The following is a 20,450-nucleotide window of genomic DNA, read 5'->3' on the forward strand; positions in this document are numbered from 1 at the left end:
AATGATATTCCGTTTCGACAACTGTTCCTGATTCTTCCTGCAAAACAATTAACAGTCTCTACTCATTACAAATATTACGAAATTGCAGACACAAGCTAGGGTAGAGAACACGAGCAAAACTTAAAATTTAGAAATGTTCTTTCTAGTAGCACAGCTGCTAATATATCATCCTTCTCACATGTAACGGTGTGTCATCGAGAACATTTTTTGGCAAACCAAATGTAATGATTACCCTCCAGTCATACTTTGCACGGATTCTCTTCTGGCAAAAATGAAATTATTCAAGGGGTACCGTCTCAGTTGCTTTTATTTTCAGTGAAAGGGAATGCTTTACAGTTTGAATAGTCAAAAAGAGTAGAAATAAGAATGAACCAAAATCTGTCGGAAACCTTTACAGGGTCACATTTAATAAGTGGTAGCTCTTTGAGAATGGTGGGGATTATCTCAAATTCAATGGCACACAGCAGGACATGGTTTACTGAGTTGAAGGGGCGCTTCGATAACTTCTTGTCTGTTCATCTGCAAGAGACAAAAAAAGATGGCTAGGGTCAGTGACCTTCAAGTTGTGAAAGTAACAATGATGAACTGACTACTGTGCTAAAGTGCACCGCGGGGCATGGACAAGGTTTCACCACATTCTGTTCTGCAACTTAAAGCAGACAACATAACTCAATTCAGTGATTCCTGTGTGCTATTCCTTTAACCGAAAATGGCTTATTTTTGTTCAAGACCCATTTTTTCCTCAAAATGTACAGTGCTATTTGTGTAATGGTTTAAATTGTGCCAAAGAAAATAACTTAAAGACAGCAAATGTGAAGTAGGGCAGCCATGTGGATTTACAACGAATACAAGTACCAATTTTGGTGAAGAACTGACAACACAGCCATAGAACTTGTTTAACTATGCACACAAACAGATTGCACCCACAAAAATCAGAGTCTCTCTTACGGAGCACCTCAGGACCTATAGGACCTAACACCTGATGACTGCCCAACATAGTCTTAGTTCTGATTTCTGCCTTTGAGAGAGTTGTGATCACAGACATGGACTAGCCAGACACATACCAGAAAAGGACTATGGAAGAAGTTTTAAATTGAGCGTCATTTCTACTTATTGGTCCCATGAAACGGCATTTACAGCACTGCTAATTTCCGTGATTTGATGTGTATCTGAATGAAACGGGACTGCCAGCTGGGATTCTGTGAGGGGAGGGAAACTACTTTCACTAACAACCAATCATGGCCATGCACATTCTTCTAAAAATGCAAAAATAAAATACATAAAGAAAATAAATAAATACATAATAAAGGAAAAAACATCTTGACATCTTAATCACAATACCTAATTAAATATTTGTAACCTGATGTTCCTTACACTAGGCTGCAAACCATATTGAAAGAAAAGAACATTTAGCAACTTAAAAATGCATTTTTAAAAGAATGTAGACGTTGATATATTTTAGCTAGTTTCAATTTGGTGGAAGATGATCACTCATCTTCTCTCAATTTTGCTCCCATTTTACTGGACATTTTTGTTCGTTCGGCCCTGCAGAAGCAGAATGTCAATTAAGAAATTGTATTTTTCAGGAGGTGAAATACATTATTCTTATGAAAATTTGTGTATTTATATTTCACGAGACCTCGACCCAATATGGTTTCGGGGCATTGATTTACAAAACCAATTCTGAAGATTATCTTAATATGATTGAATCTACTGATAATCTGTGACTGGACACCAAAATTTTACCTGTGGGTGACAGGGTTAAAATGGTAGAATTCACTAACAGAGAAAGTTTAGGTAAGAATAGCTTTTAGTCAATGAATATGAATAAGGGTATTTCTGAGCACAGTCGCATGGTGGAACAAGTAAAGAACTAAACTGTTAGCTACCAATGTAGAGTAGGCTAACTTGATCTAAAAAAAACCATCTTGACATGTTAATTATAATGCCTAATGAAATATCTGTAACCTGTTACACTAGACCATGTATCGACAGCTTAAAAAGCTTCTCAAAAGATACAAATACAAATGACAAACATTTGGGGAGAGAGATACCATGGGTGAGATGCACAGCTGTTTCAACCAATGAAGTTCATCACAACAAGATGTAGAACCGTGTGTGCGAAGAGGAAGTCAGCAAAGGCCCTTTCTGGTGAGATGGACAGGAAGTCTCCTTTGTTCTGTGGGTTGATCTGGATACGAAGACAAACTGCCGAAAAGAAAAGAAAAGTAAATGGATTGCTAGATTGCATTAATATGGTGCTTTTCTAGCTGCCAACATCCACTCGAAGTGCTTTACAATCAATGAACGCCTCACATTCACCCATGCGCACACACACATGTCGCGGTGTCAACCATGCAAGGTAGGGCTGTGGAATACGACAATATAGATATTGTGTGACAAGAGAAAAACCTTAATCGTTTCATATCATGCTCTATCGTTTATTTGGTTGTGTCACAAATCACTCATCAATATTTTTCATTCTTTGGAGTCTGTCCATTTTTTGCGGATTACATTATTAAATTACTCTTATTGGTTGTTGTCAACTCTTCAACTTTCCACCCGTCTGTCTCTCCTCCGCTCCGCTGAGCTCCGTGTGGGGAGGGGCCGAGTCCCGCCCGTGGTGAAACAGAGAGCACAGGAGAGGAGACGAGAAACTGACACGACCATAAATGACAGCAAGGGCATCCAGCTAGCTTAGCGGTCTATTCTGTTGCCTACCAATACAGGGATTGCCGGTTCAAATCCCCATGTTACCTCCAGCTTGGTCGGGTGTCCCTAAAGACACAATTGGCCATGTCTGCGGGTGGGAAGCCAGATGTGGGTATGTATCCTGGTCGCTGCCTCCTCTGGTCAGTCGGGGCGCCTGTTCAGGGGGGAGGGGGAACTGGGGGGGGGGTAGCATGATCCTCCCACGTGCTACGTCTCCCTGGCGAAACTCCTCACTGTCAGGTGAAAAGAAGCAGCTGGCGACTCCACATGTATCGGATTCGGAGGAGGCATGTGGTAGTCTGCAGCCCTCCCGGGTTGGCAGAGGGGGTGGAGCAGCTACCAGGATGGCTCAGAAGACTCGGGTAATTGGCCGGATAGGATACAATTGGGGAGAAAGGGGGGGGGGGGGGGACAGCAAAATGCAGTAAAGACTATATATTTATGTTATTGACCTAATTTATGTGCACTCATTTCATTTTAGCTCAGTTTGATAGTTTCTACTGCTTTTTGCTTTCATTTATCGTGCTCTCTGTTGTTCAGTGAGGATAGGGCTGCCTCTCCACATGCACACGCTGGGGGGGACCAGAAACCATTTATTCATTGAATTTACATAAAATGTGCTATATCATCGTTATCGGGATATGAGATTTAGGTTATATCGCACAGCCCTAATGCCAAGTAACAACCAGCTCATAGGGGGCAGTTGGGGGTTAGGTGTCCTGCTCAAAGGCACCGACATTTTTGCAAGGTGGAGCTGAGGATCAAACCGACAACCCTCCAGTTACCAGATGACCCACTCTACCTCAGATTTTGATCGTTGACATTGATCAGACATCGGTGGTGGTTGAGGTGAGTTACCCCCTTCAATGTGAAGTGCTTTGGGTGTCTAGAAGAGCGCTATATAAATGTAATGATTATTATTATGGGGCGGCACAGTGGCACAGTGGTTAGTGCAGTCGCCTCAAAGCAAGAAGGTTCTGGGTTTGAGCCCCGGGGTAGTCCAACCTTGAGGGTTGTCCCAGGTCGTCCTTTGTGTGGAGATTGCATGTTCTCCTCGTATCTGCGTGGGTTTCCTCCGGGTGCTCCGGTTTCCTCCCACAGTCCAAAGACATGTAGGTCAGGTGAATCGGCCGTACTAAATTGTCCCAAGGTATGAATGTGTGTGTGTGTGTGTGTGTGTGTGTGTGTGTGTGTGTGTGTGTGTGTGTGTGTGTGTGTCAGCCCTGTGCGATGGCCGGGCGGCCTTTCCAGGGTGTCTCCCCGCCTGCCGCCCAATGACTGCTGGGATAGGCTACAGCATCCCTGCGACCCTGAGAGCAGGATAAGCGGATCGGATAATGGATGGATGGATGGCTTATTATTATTATCCAGCACACACTTTTCTTTCCAAAAAATCTCACTTTAAATAATGTGACCTTACTATGGTTTAGAAGAGCAATGTGATTCATACACTTTTTTTTTATACATGCACAAATTTCTCTCCGACAGAGAAATTTAGCTGTGCAGTGCATGTATTTTTTCCCATATGGGCTTCCTGTCTATCAGGAACATCAACTTTTTGATAATTTCAACTTTCTTAAATTATTCAAACCATCTGCTAAGTCTTACTGATATCAGTCATTGTTCTGTTGATTTCTAGCTTTCAGGGAGAAACAAGGTACCAATTACCGCAAGTGATTACTGTATTTGATTAAGATGGCATGACATGTAATTGCAAATTGCATTATATCTATCTTTTATTTTTAGTAAACGTTAACAGGGTCAATAGGTGCAGAGTTCTTTTCGACCAGCAGCACACCTATGCTAATCTTACTTGAAAAGCTGGTACAACTATACGTACCATTAGTCTGTTCTTTTTCCTGGTTAGACATTCTGAATAAATAAAAACTAATACTAAAGAAAAAAGACAAATTACACTTGCATTCATTTACACTTGCAAAGCATCAACTGCATTCATTTACCGGTCAACACGACCATGCATGGACAGAAAACTAGACTGGCAGTTTGCATTAGCATGAGTTTGAATAATCCGGGGGGGAGGGGGGTCAGATCTCGATTATTTTTTCAACAAATCACCTACGCCTTCATCAAAACACAACAATTACCTGCGAGTATGAAAGAGCCCACACAGGAGATAAAGCCTGATAAGAAGCTGTTGAAGGGGAAGGTGCCTACGAGGAGACAGTAGAGGAACTGCAGCGCCCCGGTTAGCAGGATGTACAGCAAATAGGCATCTACTACTTTTAGCTTATTGGGCGTCGTGGTGGCGTATTCCTCCAGGAACCGAGAAATAACCGATATAACCGAGTTCGACATGGTTCGTTTGTGATTACGCTGAAATTTACGGTGTAAATTGTAAAAAAAAAAGAAAAAAAATTTTTTTTTGGTCAATATATTTTCCTGCCCGGTCGCCTTCCTTGTTCGAATCAATGACGTGTCCACACGGACCGGAACTTTTAACTTCTTTTTCGAGCAGTGTAATGGCGGTTGGCATCCGGCTTCTAAACACATTACTGCCACCTAAGGCTCAGGGGTGAGAGTCAAAGTACAGTCAGATAATAGTGTGTGTGTGTGTGTGTGTGTGTATATATATATATATATATATATATATATATATACACACACCTGTTGGTTCTGACGTTGTTTTTTTATTGTACATCACATTGTTTAACGTTGGTTGTTTTTTGTTTTTTTTTAATGTGTTTTTATAGATGAACGACTTGACATGACAATCAACTCATCATTAATCCCTGAACTACTATACTGTCATTTATGAATCCAATCCAGATCACTTTATGATCAGTTCCCTGACTTTACTAATTCAGTTAAATTTTATTCGTGAATATAGCACGGAAAGAGCTGGATTGGGAGGAAAACGGAAGAATCACATTGTTTTTTCTATGAAGGGGGCGTAGACCAGAAGCAACGTTATGTTCCAGGGTTTTGTAACATACATAGAAAAGGCCTTGAGTGGCTGTTGCAGCGAGAAAAGCGCTATATAAAACGCAACTTGATTGGTTGATTGATTGATTGAAATGCAGGTGGAATAGGAATAATCCCAATTCTAATCACTTTAAGACTGAGCTGATGCGTTTCACCAATGCCAGTCCTGGAATACAGAACTTTAAAGCAACGACAACTCTTGAGCATTGTGAAGCCTTAAATTATGTATTATTAATTAATGTGAATAATTATTTATTTTCTATTTTTTTGTGTTGTTGTCTTGTGTTGTATTTTTGTTGAGTTTTTTTTTATCTGGACCTATGTGTCTGAATAAAGTATGATTTGACTGATTGATATTCAGTCAAGTCTATACAATACTTCATTGTATGTTCTCTTTCGTTCTTACTACTACTATTTTACTACTAGTAGTATTAGTTTTTTGTTCTTGTGCTTTTTGTCGCTTTACTATGTTGTGTAATGAATGCAAAGTGTTTGTATTGTCGCATATTGGAAATAATTTCCATATAAAAAAAAGACAGCACGGAACGGAAGTGGGATTGGTGCTACAAAGAATACCGTCCGGCTCGCTCTCGGGATGAATCTCCGCCCACATTTCAATCAGCTGATGTCGGAATGTACGAGTTACAAATGTTACAAAACAAGAGGTGCCCGGTGTGGTGCCTAATTCTAGCCAGTCATTTTGGGATCAAATTGTATAATTCTTAATCAATATTAAAGTATTTTACCCGTGATTTTAATATTTGGAATATGTTAATCCATGGATCCAGCAGCTACCAGCACCCCGATGCAAGACGAATCTGAGCGAGAGTAAGTGAAAGATCCGTATACACCTTGTTAACCAACCTGCTACATATATTGTTATTTAAAGAGTTTTAACGTCAGTTTAAGAGTTTCTATCTGAGTTTCTACTTCTCTCACATGGTGTTTATTCCCTCCGCCTGGTGTGTATGGCAACATCTGACTTTTTGCCAGTCTCTATCAATACAGTTTTGGCTCTACTATGGACTGTATGTAGTATCTGGATTGTTGTGTAATTTGAGATGTTGAGAACTTGCGATTTTAATATTATTTGAAAATATTATAAACCTCTTTTTCTATAACCGTCTATTCGATTTTTTTGTTCCTTATGTTTGTTTTTTTGTTGCTTTTATTTATTGTTCTTTTACTGCATAGCTATATTTGAATGAATGAATGATTTATTTGTTTCGAACATGTAAATAAGCAGAATGTAACACACAGATAAGCCATTGCCAATAATCGGAAGTGATCAACAAGTCCGCCCATCAAACTCAACGAACAAATCTCCCTATGCGTCAGATTATTTTTTTACATGTTGGAAAAGTAGGAGGAAGTGTACACTTATTTTTTCCTATCCCTTCTCACCAACTCTTAAATTAATCCAGCTACTGTACATTACAAACTCAATTCCCACTGTACTGTATAGGTTAAAGTCAGTGTAAGTTGTGCTCCACAGTACAAACTCTACTGTGAACAAGAAGAGAGAAAAAAAACACATCAAAAACACGTGACAGAAAGAGGAAAAAAAAGAAGAAAAAGAAAAACACATCCCAATGTCATGTACCAAGAGTAAACAGATCTCAATGCTACGTACAACCCAAATATCCACTCGGTGTCATAGAAAGAAAAAGGGGGGGTAGTAAAAATGTTTAGCGATAACAGTTAACTCTTAATCGCCCCTGTATCTCTTGATAATCAGTCCCTTGTACTTCTTATTGAACTGTGTAATGTATTTATTTTGTTTGAGTCCCGTGCTCAGACCGTTACCCTGCAGATTGAAATGCCCATGCTCTTCCAAGTTGTACCAACACATAAATTACTTGGAAGTTTAATTTCCTCTCAAATTATATTCCCTTCTCTATCTGAGATTTTCTTTTCTTTTTGCCATATTTTGCTAATATTTGCTGTATTTGTTTCAGGATGGTATGTAATGCACTTTTTAATTAGATTTTTAGAAAAGTGATATATAATTAAAGTTGATGATTATTATTATTATTATTGATATTACACTTTATATTGCATGTTAGTCCAGCTCTTCACAGGATTTCCTTGATAGGCGAGATCCGACAGTTGTTGATTATCTCACAGTTGCTCATTGAAGAGAAAGGAAGCAATGAGTGATGGTCCGTGGGAAGCCAGTTATCATGAGTGACTTGGCAAATTCAAATTGTTTGCTGATTTTCACCCGACTGGGCTCTGTCGTACAAGTATTATGCCCGCCCCGCCACACACACCGTGTGCCAGTAGTTCAGGGGAAACACTTCCTTTTGTTGAACGAGACCGTCCGTGAGATTGCAAAAGATTATTTCAGTGAAATGTGAGACTCGAGGGTGTGTACTGCTTGTGTGCCATGCAAATAGTGATAACGCTGCTTCTTTACCTTTTCCCCTATATCTGTGTTAGAAACTGGCGCAGATAAGCCATATTCATTTGCTATAGTCTTTAAAGACAGTATATCTACTATGCTGTATGATGTGGCTCTCTCTCTCTCTCTCTCTCTCTCTCTCTCTCTCTCTCTCTCTCTCTCTCTCTCTCTCTCTCTCTCTCTCTCTCTCTCTCTCTCTCTCTCTCTCTCTCTCTCTCTCTCTCTCTCTCTCTCTCTCTCTCTCTCTCTCTCTCTCTCTCTCTCTCTCTCTCTCTCTCTCTCTCTCTCTCTCTCTCTCTCTCTAGGCCAGGTTCCATTTGGGACTGGTGGCCCTCGTGGCGTCCAACCTCCATGTCTCTTTTGAAAAGCACAGAAGCAAAGATCCTCACCTGTATGAAGCTCCTTTCTCTAACATGAAAGATTTCTGAGATATATTTTCACCTGCAGCCAAGCTGTTTAGGTTGAATTAATGCATTTCATGAACATGCCATGCATTAGGAAGGCTGTTTAGATTGTTTGTTTTTTGCACAAGGCAATAACTTGTGGAACTATTAGGTGCATTGAATTTAGGTATATATCACAGTGGTGGACTGAGAAAAGAATAAGATTGCTATGTAAAGTAGCCCCTCCACTTCTTGGTTCAGACTCTCTCGAACAGCAACTGTTATGTCGTCCGAAATATTTACAGTGACTCAAATAGAGCCTCACTATTCATATGATAACTGTTTGAGCTGTTTGTCTACTTCTTTTTAAGGTATCCAGAATGACCTTTGGGCCAGGTTTGTGACTCTCCCCAACCAAGACCGCATATGGACTCTCACCCTTACCAACAAGTCGATTCGCAAACCTTCCAAACAAGGTACTGGCCTCCCTCAGTCTCTTTTACTAGCAAAGTGTTTCTTATTGCTCTCCAGTTAGGTATGTGTGTGTGTGTGTTATTCAGTCCTGAATACCTCCTGTGTAACTTAGCATTGCTGTCTGTCTCTAAACTTTTGAACACCTCTTCATCCCTCCCCTCATCATCAGCTCCTAAGACTCCCCTGGTGATGGTCCATGGCTTTGGAGGAGGTGTAGGCCTGTGGATCAGGAACCTCGATGCACTGAGTTATTCCCGGCCAGTATATGCCTTTGACCTCCTGGGTTTTGGCCGGAGCTCCAGGCCTTCTTTCTCCACAGACCCAGCTATGGCGGAAGAACAGTTTGTGAACTCTATCGAGCTGTGGAGAAAGTCGGTAGGCCTGGAAAACATGATCCTACTGGGACATAGTCTCGGAGGTTATCTAGCTACCTCCTATGCCATCCAGTACCCTGCAAGGTAATGGCGATAACGTGACACTTTATCAGCCTCCACTGAGAAAAATCGCTTTACACTTATCACCACCTAATGGGGCCACCGGAGCATGGGCCTTCCTGTCCCATTTCACCCAGATAATTCCACCATAACCATTTCTGACTGTCTTTTTTAACCTTAACCCATACCCCGACCCTGGCCTTAAATTTAGCACTAACCCAAATTTATACCTAATCTTAACCTAGCTTTAACCCTTAACCCCAACCTAGACCCTAATCTTAATTTAGCTTTAACCCCGACCTTGACCTTAATCTTGACCCAACTTTAAAAGGAAAATTCACAGATTTTCAACCTTATCTCTGTCTATCTGCGACAGGGATAGCACATGACATGACAAACACTTGCAGTTTTTCAGGAATATTTCTGAATCTCTGGAGCGTCAGCAAGATGGTTTGTTTTTTGGGGGGGGGTTCTCTGGCCACGTGACGTATCGTGACATCATTTGGCGGCCGGAAAAACTACAGCCTAGCAGTGTTTCTAATACTGTAATCTACTCTAAAGACACTGTTCAAAAAACACATCCTTGTTCTCTTGGCTAAACTACCTTTCCGATGGTGGGAAATGACACCCCACAACACTAGCGCAGAGGATTTTATGGACAATGATACCGAAGCTTGCGTGCAGCAATGCATTCTGGTACATGTAGGCGCTGTGGGAAAGACTGTGAGCAGGAGAACACTGATTTCTTCATCAATATAAGACACAGTGACAACTTTATTGCTTCAATCCTCTACATTACTTATCAGTACTGATTGCACATGCATAAAACCATCAGTGAAAATTTCCTTCGACCCTTATCTTAACCTAATGTTAACCCTTGGGTGAAATGGTATAAAAGTAGTGTGTCCCATCAGAGCACAGGGTAGGCCATCAGTAAGAATTCTGGATCTTACTCAGGGGCACTTCAGATATGCAGATGGTTGCCAACACAATCTCCAATTGGAAGCGGCCCTTTTCACTCGTCCAACCAGCTACCTCAAAAGATAGTTTTTGTATGCTGATTCTTCATTGGCTTAGCCTTATGTATGCCCTTTGATTAGAAGGATTAATGTGATAAAGTGTTTTAGGTTCTTTTAGAAAAACTTATGGAGACATGTTGAGAAATTGTAGGACAAAAAGGAAAAGAAAAGAGGTGATCAGTGACTTTGTATTGGAGGATACAGGGTGGTCTACACTGTCCCTCAACCACCATAGGGGACAATGAAATGGAAGGACTTCAGGAGAACAGGGAATTGGAAATGCCAAAAAGGAAAAAAATGAAGAAAATTCAAAAAAGAAAGAAAGAAAAAGAACCGCTTATAATAACGCTGTCCTTTGGATGATCTGTGAATGACAAGAGCACAGGGTTTTTGCTCTACATTTATAGCTGCCACTGGTCCCCCTATTCCACATGTTTGATCAGCTAAACAACCAATCAGCATTGCTTCTCCAGGAGGGGGACAATAGTGAAAACTCAAAAAACAATTCCTATCAGTGATTGCATAATTGTAGGATGGAAATCTTGTTCTGGAAATAAGGACCATGATCTAAGGATCATCAATTTTATGACTCTATGTTTAATCATCACATCAGGATATTCACTAACACACCTACCAAATGAAAAAAAAAACATAAATATCTGATATCAGATCATCTTTTTTCTTCTCCTTTCAGAGTAACTCACCTTATCCTGGTAGATCCATGGGGATTTCCAGACCGACCCCAGCCAGGAGCTCAGATTCAGGAAGGTCAAGGCCAGGGCACAGAGGTGATGAAGAAGCCTCCTCCTCCTCGCTGGGTGAAGGCAATAGTGGCGGTGGTCTCCCTGTTTAATCCGCTGGCGGTTATTAGAGCAGCAGGCCCATGGGGTGAGACATGAAGGCATTACAAATCCCTTTATAGTGGTGTCTGTTTAAATCTGTGCCACATGCTATGCAAAATAATGCTATTGCCTCGCGTCCTCACAGTACTGAAGCTGAAAAAAAAACCGGAAGAAACTGTGTATTTATATACACCATGTATTTATTTGTACAGGTCCGGGCTTGGTGAACCGATTCCGTCCAGATTTTAAGAGGAAATTTGAAGACCTGTTTGACGATGATACCATGACCCAGTACATCTACCACTGTAATGCTCAGAGCCCCAGGTAGGTCTGACTCGAAAAAGCTGCGGTGGACACCGGAATCGAAAACTGTTGTAACTTACAACAATTAAAGCTACAATGCTGAAGATTTGCATGCAAAGGCTAGAGGAGTGCACTCAGTAGAATACAGATCTCTGCCAGGCGTACATACTATCTCCCCTTCTCGGACTTGGTGACAAAAACTTTTTTTCGCCTACTGGGAGAAGAGAAATACACACACACGTGGACAGAAAAACCAGTGTTTTTCCTGCCATTATAAGACTGCACAGCACCCAAGTCGATTGAAAGGGAAATATGGAAGAAAAAGTTGTTAATATGCAGTGATCGAGCTAAAAAATCCATCTAATGAAAACGTTTTGCCTGTCAGTCTGTGGATGCACAGCCTCCAGGGTGGACCTTTTATTTTTTTTTATTTCTGATTTTTTCCCTTTTTCTCCGAATTTAGTGGCCAATCGATCCCTATTTTAGTTGAAACACCCACCCGTGTACTACATGCGTTCGCCGACTGCATCTCTCCGGCCGGCAGTCTTGAAGGAGACGCCTCAGGGTGGACCTTTGTACGAAAGCAACCAAGTCTGACATGAAATTTCAAAGATCAAGCTATTTCAAAGTCCTTATTAAAAGATGTCAAATGTGGGGGGTATCTGGGTAGCATAGCGGTCTATTCCATTTCCTACCAACACGGGGATCGCCGGTTCGAATCCCCATGTTACCTCCAGCTTGGTTGAGCATCCCTATAGACACAATTGGCCTTGTCTGCGGGTGGAAAGCCGGTTGTGAGTTGCTGCACTGGCGCCTCCTGTGGTCGGTTAGGGCGCCTCTTCCGGGGGGGGGCTGGAGGGAATAGTGTGATCCTCCTATGCGCTACGTCCCCCTAGTGAAACTCCTCACTATCAGGTGGAAAGAAGTGGCTGATGACTCCACATGTATCAGAGGAGATATGGTAGTCTGCAGCCCTCCCCGGATCGGCAAAGGGGGTGGAGCAGCGACAAGTAAGGCTCAGAAAAGTGGGATAATTGGCCGGGTACAACTGAGGAGAAAAGGGGGGGGGGAGCCATTAAATGTGTTTAGCCGTCACAGTATTCATGATATAAAATGAATCGAGGCTGCTCTGCTGATTGACTTCCATTCATAAAACAGTGGTAAGAAAACATAGCTCAGCCATGGACAATGTTTTATTGTAGCCACTGAGATGATTTCCAGCTGTGACTTTAATTAACCCTACTCTTGAAATTGTATTTTTATAGCAGAGTTTTAACATTGGAGACTATGGCCGTTCTGCATGGCGGCAAGGTGAATAAGTCAAGTCAATTTTGTTTGTATAGCCCAATATCACACATTACAAATTTGCCTCAAGGGGCTTTACAGCAACACAATATCCTGTCCTGAGACCCTCGCATCGGATAAGGAACAGATCCCTAAAAAAAAAAACCTTTAACGGGGAGAAAAAATAGGAAGAAACCTCAGAGAGGGCAACAGAGGAGGGATCTCTCTCTCCCAAGACGGACAATGAGCAAAGGATGTTGTGTGTACGCAATTTATAGAATACAACATTGAAACAGAATTACAATGGAATTATAAAATTCACAAAGAATATGATGAGCAGGATGCCAAGCGGTGTCCAGACGCCACCGGAACAGCCCAGGACCCGAGCCACGCGACCATCATCAACATGTAAAAAAACAACAACAACACAAAATTAGTCACACATCTTAGTGTGAGAAGGATATCAGGAATAAGGTGAATTATTTTTGCTTCATCCAATGTTCCTCCAGTTCAGTGCTGGGATCAGCAGTGAATGATTTGCTGTCTTGTGAAATGCAATCCACTTCTCGCTTGCTTTCAAGACTCGCGCTAGAATACATCATGGTTCGGTTTTGAAACTATCCTTGCCCATCTGTGCCCCTGTGATGGTGACTGTGATGGACAGGCCCTGTGATAGACTGACAGCCTGTCCAGGGTGTCTCCTCGCCTGCTGCCCAATGACTGCTGGGATAGGCTCCAGCATTCCCACGACCCAGATTGGGATAAGCGGCTTGGATAATGGATGGAAGAACTGTCACTGCCTGATCTGACTCGATCACAAATGTGTCGTGCATGTGCACGGTTTGCTCAGAGCAGACAGCATCGTTGGGTCGGGTGAGCTAGAGTGGATAAAAAGAGGGAGCGCCGATAGTGAGAGCAAACGTTTTTCGATGGTTTTTTATCACCACAACCACAAGAGGTTCTTCATCATACAGTTGTAAATGTGCACAAAAAGTTTTAGGCTGATAGGTCCAGTAGTTTGCGAGATTAGCCATGGACAGACACACACACACATGCAGCCAAAGTATAATCCTCTCCAGGCTACGGCTTGGCAGAGATTGAAAGTGCTTTTTGATGTTTTTCTGTGGATGACGTATCTCGGACAATAGCTGATCCGATCCATGAACATCAAACCGTGAACGGTTTTGTAGTCTCTTATTTAAATGCTTTCTGTCAGGTTGGACTTTCCTAAATAAGAAATTACATGTTATATAACATTTAGTATAGCTGCCAAATTTGGAGGAGTAAGGTAGGTAGAAGGAGTTTTTAAGAGGAGGAGATGGGTGTTGCTGAAACATGGATAGATACAAATAATTTCTTTAATCTGCTTGAGGCTTCACCCCCCCAATTATAACTTTCTTTCTGCACATTGCAACGCAGGGCAAACAAGGCAGGGGTGTAGTCATTTTTTATGACTCTTTAAACGGTCTTCAGCTCTCACTTGGAGAGTGTGAGAGCTTTGAACATCTTGCTGGCAGTCTACAATATGACATGTCAGTCCTGCTTCTGATAATGTACCAACCACCTAAATACAACTCTGAATTCATGTGTGATTTTGCAGATCTGCTATCAAATATCTGTATTGACTAGACCAAAGTGATTATTTCTGGTGATTTCAACATTCACATCGATAATTCTGGGCGGCACGGTGGCACAGTGGTTAGTGTGGTCGCCTCACAGCAAGAAGGTCCTGGGTTCAAACCCCGGGGTTGTCTCCCCACCTGTCGCCCAGTGACTGCTGGGATAGGCTCCAGCATCCCGCGACCTGAATTCGGATAAGCGGCTCGAATAATTGATGGAGGGACATGGAAAGTTCCCCCGTGTTTGTTAATTCCACCACAGTCTGTTTTAATGAGCTATTGCAGTTATTTGACCTGACTCGACATGTTTTGGAGCCACTCCTCAGCGTGGGCACATACTCGACCTTGTCATGTCCATGGGTACTGATATCAGAGTAAGCACTGTCAATGATGTTGTAGACCATTACTGGGTTTTCTTCACTGCACTGTTGCTGCTGATCGAGTTATCACCAGTAGAGATGTCAAGAAACAGTATATCTCTGAAACATCCCTGCAGTCTTTTCAAACTTACTTTATTAGTGCAAAGTCTTCCTTGTTGCCTTTATCTGAGAGCAGCAGCTGTGATGATCCGGTCAATCGCTTTAATTCACTTCTGTTAGACAGTATCAATAATGCTGCACCACTAAGATCTAAACAAGTCTCTAGTGAATGTAAAGCCCCGTGGAGAAATGCCGAGATAATAAAGCAGCTCAGAAGAGACTGCCGAAAAGCTGAGAGGAGGTGGAGAAAATGAAAACTGCACCTTGACCCGGGCATTTTCAAAAACACCCTCAAGAATTACAACAGAAGCTTGAAACAGGTGAACATTTTTCAGCTCTTATCAACGACCACAAAAATTATCCAAAACACCTTTTTTTCAACCACTGATGAACTCATTGGCCCCTCCGCTGCTGTTTCTTGTGATACTTTTCTCAACTGCCAAATGCAATGAATTTGTATCATTTTTCAATGACAAAATTCTTGAAATCAGGCGCAATATCCCAATTGCTAACTTTACTGCTAATTATGACATACTTCTACAATTGCGTGTTGACGGTCTCAAGCAATTCTCCACTGTAGACTCCAGAGATCTTACTGATGCTATAAATCTATTTAGGTCCTCTACCAGTCCTCTCGATCCACTCCCAGCATCCTTTTTTAAATTTGTATTTAATTTTTTAAAAGATGACATCTTGTCAATATGTAAACTGTTCTCGCCAGACTGGTATCTTTCCCCATTGCATGAAAACTGCTCCTGTTAGACCACTTCTACAAAAGAACAACCTGGACTCAAATGTACTCAATAACTATAGGCCCCAATCTCCACCCTCACCTTCCTGAGTAAGATTATTGAGAAGGTTGTATATCAGCAGCTGAACTGCTATCTTACAGACAGTAATATCTATGATAAATTCCAGTCTGGCTTCCACACGTGTCAGAAACTGCTCTTTTAAAAGTTGTCAATTACATGAGGATCAACAGTGACAATAAAAAAAGAAACCGAGTCCTAATACTCTTTGACCTAAACTCTGCATTTGACACAAAGGGTCACGGGATTATGCTGGAACGGCTAAGAAATTGGGTGGGTCTGTCTGGCTCGGGTCTCCAGTGGTTTGAATCCTACCTGCATAACCGTAATTTCATTGTCACACTTGGTGACTCCTAGTCCAACAGACAGGAATTATTGTGTGGGGTCCTTCAGAGCTCCATCCTGGGTCCTATTCTCTTCAGTTTATATATGCTTCCCCTTGGCCATATGGTCAGCAAACATAGCATTACTTACCATAATTATGCCGATGATACGCAGCTTTTCATCTCACTATCCACTGATGACTTCCAACCCACAAACTCCCTAATCAGCTGCTTGGAAGAAATCTACCACTGGATGGCAGCAAACTTCCTTCAGCTGAACAGGGAGAAAACTGAGGTCCTTGTTGTGGGGGTTAAAGCCCAGAGACAACTAGTCTGTGGGTACCTGAAGTCAAGATCACTAAAAACAAGTGAACAGATTAAAAACCTAGGAGTAACCATAGATGATGAACTCAGTTTTAAGGATCATCACCAAGGTTGCCTTCATCCACCTCAGAAACATTTCCAAAATCAGAGCTTTTCTCTCCTAGTCTGACTCAGAGAAACTCATGCATGCATTTGTCATGAGCAGGCTGGACTATCACAGTGCTGTTTCCTGGTCTTCCAAACCAAACAGTCCATAGATTACAGAACTCAGTCACACAAATTCTAACCAGGACAAAAACAATCAGACCACGGGGGTGCCCCGGCGGCTTACTTGGTAAAGCCCCTACCACATAAGGCTGAGTCCTTACCGCAGCGGCCTGGGTTCAAATCCTGGGTCCTATTCTCTTCAGTTTATATATGCTTCCCCTTGGCCATATGGTCAGCAAACATAGCATTACTTACCATAATTATGCCGATGATACGCAGCTTTTCATCTCACTATCCACTGATGACTTCCAACCCACAAACTCCCTAATCAGCTGCTTGGAAGAAATCTACCACTGGATGGCAGCAAACTTCCTTCAGCTGAACAGGGAGAAAACTGAGGTCCTTGTTGTGGGGGTTAAAGCCCAGAGACAGCTAGTCTGTGGGTACCTGAAGTCAAGATCACTAAAAACAAGTGAACAGATTAAAAACCTAGGAGTAACCATAGATGATGAACTCAGTTTTAAGGATCATCACCAAGGTTGCCTTCATCCACCTCAGAAACATTTCCAAAATCAGAGCTTTTCTCTCCTAGTCTGACTCAGAGAAACTCATGCATGCATTTGTCATGAGCAGGCTGGACTATCACAGTGCTGTTTCCTGGTCTTCCAAACCAAACAGTCCATAGATTACAGAACTCAGTCACACAAATTCTAACCAGGACAAAAACAATCAGACCACGGGGGTGCCCCGGCGGCTTACTTGGTAAAGCCCCTACCACATAAGGCTGAGTCCTTACCGCAGCGGCCTGGGTTCAAATCCGGCCCAGGGCCTTTGCTGTATGTCATCCTCTCTCTCTCTCTCTCTCCACTGCCTTTCTTGTCTCTCTCTACTGTCACTGTTAGAATAAAGCTGAAAAAACAAAAACAAAAATCAGACCACATAACTCCAGTCCTCCGAAACCTTCATTGGGTACCTCTTGCTTTCAGAATACAATTCAAAACCCTTCTCTTGGTTTACAAAGCACTTGCTGCTGATCTCAGACTTGCTCCAACACTGTTCTCTTTTAAAACTAAACTAAAGACCTTCCTTTTCAGTCGAGCATTCTTTTAAATGAACACACCGTATTTGTTCAGTTTGTATATTGTATTTTTACTGTTTTACTTTGTTTTTACGTAAAGCACATTGAACTGCTTTTGTATGAGATTGTGCTCTGCAAATAAAATTGAATTGAATTTGACCAAGCTCAAAGTCAGTAGCTAAAGTTCAGGTTCAAGTGTTATCTTCTGTTTAGCGGTGGGAAGATGCTGGCTGACCAGACAGCACTGATAACTCTGTTTCATATCAAATAAATCTCTGGGATTTGGCATGCACAAATAACACTGCAGTTATTGTTTCTTGCCACAGGAGATGTTAAAGGCCCTCGCACACTGAGTCTGAATTTTTCTTCTGAAATTTTTGCATCCATCCATTCTTTATCCAAACTGCTTATCCTGGTCTCAGGGTCACGGGGATGCTGGAGCCTATCCCAGCAGTCACTGGGCAGCAGGCGGGGAGACACCCTGGATAGGCTGCCAGGCCATCACAGGGCCTGCATTTTTAAATTTAAATTTAAAATTTTGCATGTTAAAAGAAATAAATACAACCTCACATTTTGTCCTGTACATTTACAGAATAGCAATGTTTTCTTTTTTTTTTAATTTTCTGCATTTTTTCACATCTGTCAATAAGATCTTTGACAGATGCGAAAAAACATTCAGACTTGGTGTGCAAAGGTGCATACAAAAAAGATGCATACAAAAAATTCAGACTTGGTGTGCAAAGCCTTTAAAGTCAGAAGTAAACAAAAAGTGAAACGAAAATTGAATTGCAATTGTTGCCTCCTCATTTTGCCAGCAATCATTTATCTTTTATTCTAATTTTGCTTCGTTTCCGCATTTCGTTTTTCAGCCATTACTATTCCTTCTTCGTTTCTGTTCCCCCTCTCCAGCGGTGAGGTGGGCTTCCGGGCCATGTCGGAGTCCCTGGGCTGGGCCAAGAGGCCCATGGTGCAGCGGGTTCACCAGCTGCCGGCCTCCATGCCCCTCACCTTGCTTTATGGCACTCGCTCCTGGGTGGACAGCTCCACCGGGCACAAAGTGGCCCAGATCAGAAACGAAAGCCACACCAGAGTGATGGTGAGTGGAGAAGATGTCGAGGGAAACACTGTCCATTTACAATACGTCAATCTAAATTTGCCTCTACACCAGCTTTGCATTGCACTGCACTGTCGTTTTCTGCATCTATTGCAAGCTTTTTACCTTTCACACTTACAATAGAGAAACCTGATCAAAAACACAACCTAGGCAGGATTACATGTGGATTTGTGGAAATGTGATGTTGGTACTTTGTTGAAATGTGTTTTCAATTTCTCTCTCTTCTTTTCCCTTATGTTTTTTCTTCATGTCCCGCGGATTCTCACTCTTCAGTTGATAAATGAAGCCTCTCACCACGTCTATGCTGACCAGCCAGGAGAGTTCAACAAAGTGGTAGTTAATATATGTAACGCTGTGGATTAGTGTGTGTGTGTGTGTGTGTGTGTGTGTGTGTGTGTGTGTGTGTGTGTGTGTGTGTGTGTGTGTGTGTACGCGTGTGTACGTGTGTGTGTGTGTTTGTCCCTGTGCACTTATTAGGAAGGGAACAGTTTATATTTTGGCTCATTCATACTGGTCTGAAGTCTTTATTCAACTCCTAGATGTCATTTTTAACGCTATGAATCATACACTGGCAGCATGCTGAATGAAAATGAGTTCATAAGGCTGATACAGTTATTTTTGACTGTCAAAAAGGAGTTTCATATGAGTTAAAAGATGATTAGTTCACTGTTCTTTTCTGAATTAAGCACTTAACTGTGTTGCTTTTGATTTATAGCATAACTAACTACTCAGTCATTTAAATGGGACACCATTCAGCCTTTCATTAAGTCTGGTGTAACTTATTAACATAATTTTTTTAAGTATGCATTGTCATTTGATAGTTGGCATGTGTTGTTTATTCATGGCATTACTACTCATTCATCATTTATCACTGCTAAATGGTTAAATGTATTATTTATTAATGGGTCATTCCAGGATTTCGATTGAATTCAAGAATTGCTGTTAGTGCGTGAAAGAAATCATTTGCTGTTTATTGCACATGGGGCTCACGGTACAGGGTCCGAGTCATGCTTACATGTGCCTGAGTTAAACCACACAACACTATGTACATTTGATTGTACCTTTTTTCTCTGACTCGTCCTCTGCTCAGTTACTTTATCAAACCCCGTCTTTATTTTGTATCTGAAATCAATAAAAAAGACACGTATCTATGACCAAAAAACAAAAACGGATCTATCTGCTTGTCTACCACAGTAGTATGCAGGGATTTTTTTTTCGTTGACTTGAGACTTGTTAATTTCCTTTGAACTGTTGACAAATAGCTGACACAAGCTTTAAATATTCCTTTGGCAGTTTATTTGGTGTTCCCCTCGGCCAATGGAGGCAAAGCTACATGAGATGTATTCTATAGCATGACCAGAAGAGGTCAGTACACACTTCATATTTTGTAGGCGTAAACGTCACGACTGCATGTAGGCCAAAGTTGAACCGCTTTGCGTATATCCATTAGTCGATACTTGATGAAAGAGTCAGCCATCAAGCTTAAATCAACAGAAGAAGCCTTTAAATGTGTCATTCATAAGCATGTTGAAAGCTTAACTTGAGCATGTCTTGTCTTGCGTAACACAGTTGAGATAAAATGATCTAAAATCAATAACTGGAGGTTGTCCATTGTAAACGAGAAGCCTGTGTACTAGAGATGTAATGTGAACAGCGTGTCTCGTTTTCTCTCTGATCCCCAAATAACATCGTTTGTTTT

At 41.7% G+C, this 20,450-nt stretch overlaps 2 protein-coding genes across 2 annotated transcripts; one reads left to right on the forward strand and one right to left on the reverse strand.

The window, feature by feature from the left end:
* Window positions 1-289: 289 nt before the first annotated feature.
* On the reverse strand, window positions 290-5,159 carry dad1 (defender against cell death 1). The gene is made up of 3 exons (XM_056292579.1): window positions 4,818-5,159; window positions 2,055-2,208; window positions 290-519 (listed from the first exon to the last, which is right to left on the reverse strand). The coding sequence occupies exons 1-2, from the start codon at window positions 5,026-5,028 to the stop codon at window positions 2,078-2,080; spliced, it is 342 nt and encodes a 113-aa protein (XP_056148554.1). The 5' UTR covers window positions 5,029-5,159; the 3' UTR covers window positions 290-519; window positions 2,055-2,077.
* A 1,170-nt stretch (window positions 5,160-6,329) lies between these two features.
* Window positions 6,330-19,159, forward strand: abhd4 (abhydrolase domain containing 4, N-acyl phospholipase B). The gene is made up of 8 exons (XM_056292831.1): window positions 6,330-6,483; window positions 8,365-8,450; window positions 8,814-8,918; window positions 9,086-9,374; window positions 11,064-11,257; window positions 11,424-11,535; window positions 18,547-18,733; window positions 19,025-19,159. Exons 1-8 carry the CDS (start codon window positions 6,434-6,436, stop codon window positions 19,112-19,114), a joined length of 1,113 nt encoding a protein of 370 aa, XP_056148806.1. The 5' UTR covers window positions 6,330-6,433; the 3' UTR covers window positions 19,115-19,159.
* The last annotated feature ends 1,291 nt before the right edge of the window (window positions 19,160-20,450 follow it).

This window comes from Lampris incognitus, chromosome 14 (assembly GCF_029633865.1).
Source record: "Lampris incognitus isolate fLamInc1 chromosome 14, fLamInc1.hap2, whole genome shotgun sequence".
Lineage (NCBI taxonomy): Eukaryota > Metazoa > Chordata > Actinopteri > Lampriformes > Lampridae > Lampris > Lampris incognitus.